We start from the raw sequence: 9,408 nt of genomic DNA on the forward strand, positions 1-9,408 counted from the left end.
CGATTTATACAAACTTTTAAAACAGAAACAAAATACAATTTTCGTAGATAATTTGAAAACAAAAAATATATTTAGTCTTAAAATAAATAAGAAATAGTCATTTCTATCTCACGTGTGGAAAAGTTAGTACGCGCAATAACCAATTCTCATTATAATAACTCTCCACGCGGTGCAAATTAAAAATGTGAAAATCATTTACGCGGCATTTTATTTTTGTTTTTCTTGTCAAAATGCTTACTGACTAGGACTTTGAACAATTTTTTTTGCCATAATTTCTTCGTTGAGACAATATATGAATTTCAAAATATTTCTTTTAATTGAAGGAATATGAATTTATCGTAAGACTTTGGAAGACTACAAAATATAACGATTTGATTGAGAAGAATAATGTTTTATATATCAATTTTCTACTTTGTATGTAAACTTGGATGTAGAGATGAAAACGGCATATACTGCTTATCTGTTACCGATAAAAATAAAAAACTTTATTTATTATATGATTCATTACAAGTTGGATATTAGTGTAAAAACTACCTTCATATATATATATATATATATATATATATATATATATATATATATATATATATATATATATATATATATATATATATATATATATATATATATATGAATATTAAAAAAATTATAATTTTTTAAATAAAATTATAAAAAATATGTAAAATATAATATAAATTAAAATTTAATTTTAATTTAATTTAATTTAATAAAATATCAATTAATTTTAATTTTTAATTAAATTTAATTTATTAAAAAATATTTTCAATTTTAATTTTTTAATAATAAATGTAAGACCCATGAAAAAAAGAAAATATTTATAGTAGTAAATTTTAGTATTTTATTAGTAATAATAATTTTAATGGATAGAAAAATGTAAATTTTGGATATAAAATTATAGAAATTTTAGAAGGAGAGGTTCAAATTTTTGGTAACTTATTTAGTAAATTTTTTAAATTGAATAGTAAAAAGTAAATAGTAAATAGTAAAAAGTAAATAGTAAATAGTAAAAAGTAAATAGTAAAAATAAATTTTCAGCATTAAGATTCCTTAGCATGGAAGAAAGTAGTAGGTAGAAATTAGGATCAGATTTGGTGAGAAAATGATTGAAATATTATTTTTAAATAATATTAAAATAATAAATAATATTAAAATATTAATGAATAGTAATTTTTTTTACCTATAAATAGCCATAGGAGGGAAGGTTATTTTGCACCAAGAAAAGAGGAATCAAGTGAGAGCTTGAGAAATAGAGAAGAAAGAGTTAGGGAGAAATTTTTAGTTGCAAGAAGAGTAGAGGTTCTGAAGGGTTTCGGGGAAACAAATTCGGAGCAGGAGATTAAGTCTGGAATAGAGGTAAGGGGAGCTAATCTTTTTCTTGTATATGATTTTTTTATCTATGTTATGATAATGAATATGAGTTATGAGTATGTTAAAATTTTGGTAATGGTAGTTATCTATTCACTTACATAAATTTAGTTTTCATGATTATAATTTTCTTATTTTCGAGTTAGTATGGTAAAACTTTTCTTTTAATTATTTTGACCGTTGGATTTAGCTAAAATTTTAATATATGAATCCTAAAACCTATTTCTTCACTTTGACCGTTGGGATTTGTAATTAGAAGTCTGTACTTAGAGAAATAAATCCTGCATGTTTGAGTAAATTAATTACCCTTGTAGATCTATTACTGAGTCATCTCGGTAAAATATATATTAAGACTTATTTGACCGTTAGATCAACTTGAAAATTTTATATATGATTCCTAAGATATATTAATACACTTTGACCGATCGGATTATAAATTAAAAGTCTATGTTTGGAGAAAATAATTTTTTTAGTTTTGAAAAATCTGATGAACACTATATTTCTGTTCTTAAGTTATTATGGTAAAAATTTCATATATATTTTATTTACCGTTAGATTGAGCCCAAAATTTAGTATGTAATTCATAAGACATATTAAGTCATTTTGACCGTTCAGATTTGTAATTAAATGTCTGTGCTTAGGGAAATTAGTTTCGCATTTTGAGTATAATTGAAAACCACTTAAAATTCTGCACTTGAGTTACCTCGGTAAAACCTCAATATCTATCTAGTTAACCGTTGGATCAACCTGAAATTTTAATATGTAGTTTATAACAAATAGTGAATTATTGTGACCATTCAGATTTGAAATCGGAGTTACAGATTTAGAGATATTAATTTCGTATCTTCTCAGGGATCTTAATATTGCTTAATTTCTATTTTTTTGATATCTATATTAAATTTCGGTGTTAATATTATATGCTGTTGTTTTAAATCTGTAAATAAGAAATTTGTTAAAAACTAGTTGAGGAACGCTTTGGCTAAGGAAAGATTTGGTACTTAAGTTGTCCATTGTGACGCACCTCTCTTTCCTGGAAGTCTACTCGACAAGTTTTTAACTTAAATCCTATTGAACAGATTATGTACTGTTAATTTATTTTGTGATATATTCAGTTTGTATGATTTCTAAAATGATTGAATTTTATTGCATTTGAATTATGCATCTGAACATGGTTGTGAACTATAATGATGTATGTGAGTATGAATTGGACATCTCAGGGAGAGATGACTATGTAATGTTGTGGTTGTTGAGTATAACTGTAGTGAACCTAGGATCGGTCTGTCTATCCCTACACTCAAAGCATTGTTCATGCTCACATAGAGAAGAACAGTGTCAGTGGTGAGAGTAGAGGGAGGTCCTCGTCTATAGCCTTTGATGGCAGAGATAGGCAGGTTGGGGATTTACCTTGCTAGTGTTGGAGAAAGACCAACAGACTATGCGAGTGCAAAGACGACTGTTGGTTCGACAGTTATACAAATCCGGATGAGTCATATGTGTGGATTTACCTTGCATAGTGTTGGGAAGTGCCAGCAGAACTATGCGAGTGTAAAGATGTGTGAGTCGTGGTTCAATGAGCATGCTATAATTGTTCTTTTATATAAATCTATGTATGACACCATGAGTTAACTGTGATATTGATATAACATGTTTTTTTTTTATATATCTAGCTCACCCTTGCATTGTTTGTGTTGTGTGCTGTTTGGGTATGTTTCTCTGGCGATGATCATCCACTTGGATGGGAGCAGACGTTGTTGAGGAAATCCCTTTGGAGTAAGAGCTGGAGGATACTAAGGTTGCAGAGTAGTCTTCTTAGGAGTTTCCCATCTGAACACATGTAGTGTTCGAATCTATAAACTGTTGAAGTTTAAATTTCAGTTCCTTTTATTTCTGGATGACTGTAATTTCACATTTAATTACACGTCATGATCCGACTGTTCTCTTTATTGGAATGTTGACGTCTTTATTATGTAATAATTGTTATTATATAATAGGGATGTTACAATAAATACTTGATATAAGGATAATATAATATTCACATTTCACTTATTAATAGAAAGAACTTAAAATACCTCCATTAACTATTCAGATATAATAAATATTCATAAATACCAATTATTTACCTTAGTTTTATTTAAAATACCCATGAATACAATTATTTTTGACATTGATGATAATCTTAAACAAGAAACAAGTTTACATTTTGTTTAAAAAATGGAATGTATAAGCATTTAAATAATCTTTCAAAAATATATTTTCTTATTTAACTTAGATTATATAATGTGATAAAAAAAACAGATTTTAGAGATAAAATGCACCTTAATCTAAAATTGAAGAGAAAACAAATAAAAACAAATTTAATTATTAGAAAGTGAGTTTTAAGCCTAACTCAATCCCACACAACCAGCTTGTAAGGTGAGGTTTGCACCTCACTTATATATTATAATTTAATTTGACCTTATCTCTGGTCGATGTGAGACTTCCAACACACCCCATTCACGCTGAGGTATAGACATCTCGAGCGTAATATTAGAAATGGGTGGTCCGATAGTGGCCCGACAACGGGTGTAATAAAAATGCCCAAGAAACAAGAAATATCGCTAGGAAAGACTCCAACACGACTCTGATACCATATTAGAAAGTGAGTTTTAAGCCTAACTCAACTTTACAAAACCGACTTGTAAGATGAGGTTTGCATCTCACTTGTATATTATAATTTGACCTTATGTGCTACTTGCAACATTAATGTCATTAAATTTTCTAAATTGTATTGTTAATCTTAGATAATTACTCAATTATAAATCTACCCTTTTAAAATTTATTAAATTAATAAAAAAATAATACTTAATAAGTGAATCTAAAAGTAATTTCTAATATATTATTAATTTGGGAAGTGTTTTTTATTTATGTCATGGATATTCTCTCTGGAATTGTCAAAGAATATCCTCCCAGATAGTTATGATTAATGTATAAAAAAGTATATTTGAGAGAAAAGAAGCCACATTAATAATATAAAGTCGAATTTAAAAATTAAGAAGTTGACAGTAGAATAATTAATCACGGTCTCTCAAATGCTATAGAGCACTCCGCTATCATTAACCTGAATAAATAACTTCCCTCGTTTTCTCCATTTATTACTATAGTATAACTTATTATATTATAATTCCCGACAAAGAAAGAAATTAACAAACTTTCAATTTGTTGCGTTTCTGGTGATATTTCTGACATTATATGACTCACAACCACACATCTTTCAATGTGCACCACTAATTTGAGTAGCCAAGTGCTGTCAAAACTAGTTTGTCCCAATGTGGATTGTGCTGAAATTATATCTTGTATAATTTGTTGGCACCCTAGTTGGCTTATCAAGCTTCTTGACTCTAGCATTGGTAGAGAAGGTATAGTCCGCTCAGAAAAAACGATGAGTCCCATGAGCATGATCACGACCATGACCGTGATGTTTCTTTAGTCAAGTCAAGGTTCGATACCTGCTAAGGTTGCTTAGAATTTCGTGAAGATTGTTGTATGTACGCGGTTACCCTCCATAGCATAGTTACATTTGGACAGTGATTCAGTGTGCTTGTGTCAGATAGGTGAGATTTGGGTTGTGAGTTGAGTTCGGACCTCTGATTTAGATGGAGCTCAAATCGTTCTCTTCTAGTTCTGTGTCCACATCTGATGTTGCCCGTGTTGGAAGATCCTATTCTACTTTCATCTCCACTTTCAGGCACAAAGTTGGAGTTAAATTTTCTACCCACTTCAAGTGCCGCAGAGGTAACTAACAATTGCCCAAATTCTCGGAGGTTTTATTCTTCTATTTTTTTCCCCTTTGATTTTCGTTGTTTTTATTTCTTTTTATGATACTGGACCTGCTTGTTAGTTTGAGCTTCTTGTTTTAGTTTTTTTATCAGTAAAACTGAATATCTGAACTAATTGTAGCTGATGAGGTAGGTATAAGCCATGGTTAATTTCGTTCATTCGTTTCTAAAGTTGACATTTTTACTAGTATTTGATGCCCCCTTTTTTCTACTTCAAAGAATGTGGGAAGATATGCTTCTTGTTTGAAAAAAAAAAATTGTTTTGGATTTTTTGGGGGTCGAATAGGACTGTGAGTTTAATGCCTTCCAATGTTTAATTTCAGGGTTGTTTCTGAGGACTTACAGTGGTTCGGACAAGGCATATTTCACAAATGAAGTTGTAAGTAGTTCAGTTGGTCAAGATAATCTTGCAGCAGAAACGAGTTTCCGTAGAATTAACGGAACCAATGGCTCAACTTCGAGCTTCTATTACAGAAATCTGAGAGTACTTGATGCTTTTGATGATGAATATGGGGGAGTTGTCGTTGATTCAGATAGGATACCATCCAACCCATATACCTTCGCATCTTTGTTGCGTTTGTCTCTCTTTCAGTGGAAAAAGATGGTAAATTCTCTGTCCATGTTTTCATCCTCCCTAACATGAACTGTGCTACTTGCAAATCAGTCACCTCTTAATGTGATTCTGGTGTTTCTTCGTTTGAAACAAGTCATGTTTGAGAAAACAAAGACATATCAGTATTTTCCATTTACTTTATATTTTGAGACTGCGTCTGCTTCTATGTTATGCATTAAGATATCTGATCATTTACAGGGAAAAAAGGGAATTTGGCTTAAGTTGCAGTTAGAGCAATCTGACCTTGTTCCAATTGCTGTTAAGGTAACTCAACTTTTAACATATCTACTATTGACAAAATAAACAAAATAGATATGCAAATGGTAGCTTATTAGTAACCTCATTTTGGTCTCAGGAAGGCTTCCAATACCACCATGCCGAACCAGGATATGTGATGTTAACTTACTGGATTCCTGAAGGACCCAGCATGCTTCCAGCGAATGCCTCTCATCAAGTTGGAGTTGGTGGGTTTGTCATCAACGACAAAAATGAAGTATGGTTGCTTCTAATATAGTAAACATTAGACGGAAGCAAACACATTTAAATCATGCAGAAACTGATATTTGTGTAATTTTCTGTTTAAAAATTTATGAAGGTGCTTGTAGTACAAGAGAAACACTGCTCTCCAGCAACTCTTGGTCTTTGGAAGATACCAACCGGATTCATTCTTGAGGTATTTAACGTGTACCTTCACTTAATTTTCTTTAAATGCTCTTGAAATGAAATATAAAGACCAAATTAGAGATGCTGTTAAATGGCTATCTCATTTCTGTAATTCTATTTCAACTTGAATTCTTTATCACTTACCTGTTTGAATATTGTCTCAGGCAGAGGAGATATATACTGGAGCTGTAAGAGAAGTGAAGGAGGAAACTGGGGTAAGTTTGATGAAATTTTATGTTTTCCTGGGGTGCAAATTGGAATTGAATTTATTCATGGGGTTGTATGCTAAGTTTCAATTCTCCGAGGGGCTTTCTTTTTATGCTAGCTGTTTTATGTTGCAGATCGATACAGAGTTCATTGAAGTCATAGCATTTAGGTAACAACTCCGTTCATACTCCCAGCCATCAAGAAAGTGGAACTTTTCTTTAATAAAATAAATTTGAAACTATAACTATTCATTCTGTTTATATACTCGATTCATAGTAAATAATTTATAGTAATTGGATTACTGGATGGGTTAAAGTACTTAGTGACAGAATCTAGTAAGGTGAGAGTGGTACATGATTTACCTTTTACTTCAGTACTGCCACAGTTTTGTTGTATTTATCTTCAAGGTCTGATGGATTTCTTCATCAATTGTAGGCATGCTCATAATGTGGCCTTTGAGAAGTCAGATTTGTTCTTCATCTGCATGCTAAGACCCCTGTCATCTGAGATCATTGTTGATGATCTTGAAATTGAAGCAGCAAAGGTGAGATATTCTTACTCATGAAGACAATTAATGGAAACTTTTACTGAGGTGGTATCCTTATATGTCTTGTTGCATTCAAAGTTTCACTGATCTGAGTTTCAAAAAACTGTTATGGGTGATGTGATGCAGTGGATGCCTCTGGTTGAGTTTGTAGAGCAACCACTGATCCAAGAAGACTCCATGTTCAAGAAGATCGTGGATATCTTTATTGCTCGTCTGGGGAAACGATATTGTGGCTTATCAACTCATCAAGTAGTTTCAAAGTTTGATGGCATGGTATCTTCCTTGTACTACAATGTCATCGACAATGAAGATACCTGTGTTGGAAAATGAGAACTCAAAAGGAGCATGAAACGCTTCTTGGCTCGATGTATAACAACCCTCGCTTCTCAAATTTCAGCATGAAGCTGAAAACCGAGCTAACCACTATACTGTGTATGTTAACATGCAAATCACAATTTATCCCTATTATGTATATAAATATCTCCATCATGCTGCTGCTTCATCATCATCATCACATTCTACATTTACCAATGATTCTTGCAAAAAGAACACCAACGTGCAGTTAAATTATATTAGAACATCAATGACCTCTTCTAATTTGACAATGACATTGGGAAATCAGACAGCGAGATTTTTCCTGAGAGTAAAACGTTCGCTGTTGAGACAGTATAATTTATATTAGAATAATACCAGTTTTTAAATTAAATTAGTAAATAAGAGATGCTAAACTATTTGACAAAATTTAATTACGTTTCTGATTATTTTTTTTCTTTCAATTGAGTACTTATATTTAATTTTGAATTTGATAATTTTGATAAAGGGTCTAACGAAAAATTGACCACTCGTCTAATTATGAAATAAAAAGATTGAAGGTTCTAGAGTTTTAAACGGAAAATTTGCTTTGATGTTTGTTGGTGGCATCAATCGTTTGATGGAAAAGACCAAATAAATTTAGTCACAATTAAATCATAATGTTTAAACTACTATACTTTTTAATTATATCTTGACTAATAAATATTAATAGGTATATTTTTTGGCGCAGCAGTTCCATCTGTACACTTTCACGTGGTTGAAGTTTGAGAATAATGTGAGTCATGGGTGGGGTCTAGTTTATCCAGAAAGCCAATGCCACGTGACTTTATGTGAGTTTTGTTTCAGAACTCAATCAGTGAATATTTATTTATTTAGTTTTAATTCTCTTGAACGGACATAATCATTTATATAATTTGGGACAGCCTGTAGTTTATGCTCTTTCACTCTTAACATTAAATTACTGTGAAATATTTTAGTAATTAGAAAACTTTTTTTTATAAAAAAATATTCTCAATAGTTTAAATTTAAATTTCATTTTCTTTTATTAAATATTGGAAATGTTTATTCTTGTGTCATTTCATAAAATAATTTAAACGACCAAAGAAAACATTATATTAAAACAGAAAAGAATAGGGTAATAAAAACAAAAGAAAAATCCAAACTTCACAAACTTAGCATACCAACCATGTAAGAATTTTCTGTTAAATAGAAACATCAAAACAGGACAACAATCAAATATTAAACTATGGCACTCCGTACATGGTTTCATAAACATAAAAAACGTCTAACACTAGAACATAAGAATAAATATTACCTTATCAAAACTCAAGAGAAAACTAACACATGAAAGGATTATGCTCCCTAGGGTTTAAGAGAGGTAGATAAATGGAAAATATTTCTTCTCGATTTGAGATACGCCTTTTGGGTGTGTTCACTTGATTTGGAGAAGATGATTTGGAAGAGAGTGATTGAATGAATTTGAAAGAATTTGAGAGTAAATTTTTTTGTTGTTTATTTGAGTGGATTTGATTGATGTGACAGATTTAAAAAATTTGTTTAATTGGTATAAATTAAAAATTACTAAAATGTCCATAGTTATTAAAGTAATATAAAATGATATTTGTTAATATTATATTTAATTGTAAAAATGTTTATAAAGAGTAAATAATTAAAAATAATTATTAAAAAGTAAAAAAATTATAATTTAGTAAAATGAATTTATTTTTAAATGTAATATTTGTTTGTAATATAATTTACTACCAAGTAATATAAATTTATTTGTTATAGAAGTGAGATTGATTATTTTAAATTAAATATAATTTAGTAAAATAAAATTATTTTAAATTTAATATTTCTTGTAATAT

At 30.0% G+C, this 9,408-nt stretch overlaps 1 protein-coding gene across 1 annotated transcript; it reads left to right on the forward strand.

The window, feature by feature from the left end:
• Positions 1 to 4,726: 4,726 nt before the first annotated feature.
• Positions 4,727 to 7,742, forward strand: NUDT8 (nudix hydrolase homolog 8). Its single transcript, XM_047324882.2, has 9 exons — positions 4,727 to 5,157; positions 5,525 to 5,805; positions 6,013 to 6,078; positions 6,170 to 6,307; positions 6,410 to 6,487; positions 6,642 to 6,692; positions 6,819 to 6,853; positions 7,120 to 7,228; positions 7,358 to 7,742. Exons 1-9 carry the CDS (start codon positions 5,019 to 5,021, stop codon positions 7,559 to 7,561), a joined length of 1,101 nt encoding a protein of 366 aa, XP_047180838.2. The 5' UTR covers positions 4,727 to 5,018; the 3' UTR covers positions 7,562 to 7,742.
• The last annotated feature ends 1,666 nt before the right edge of the window (positions 7,743 to 9,408 follow it).

Source organism: Vigna umbellata, chromosome 1 (assembly GCF_029865625.1).
Source record: "Vigna umbellata cultivar VRB3 chromosome 1, Vumbellata_1.0, whole genome shotgun sequence".
Lineage (NCBI taxonomy): Eukaryota > Viridiplantae > Streptophyta > Magnoliopsida > Fabales > Fabaceae > Vigna > Vigna umbellata.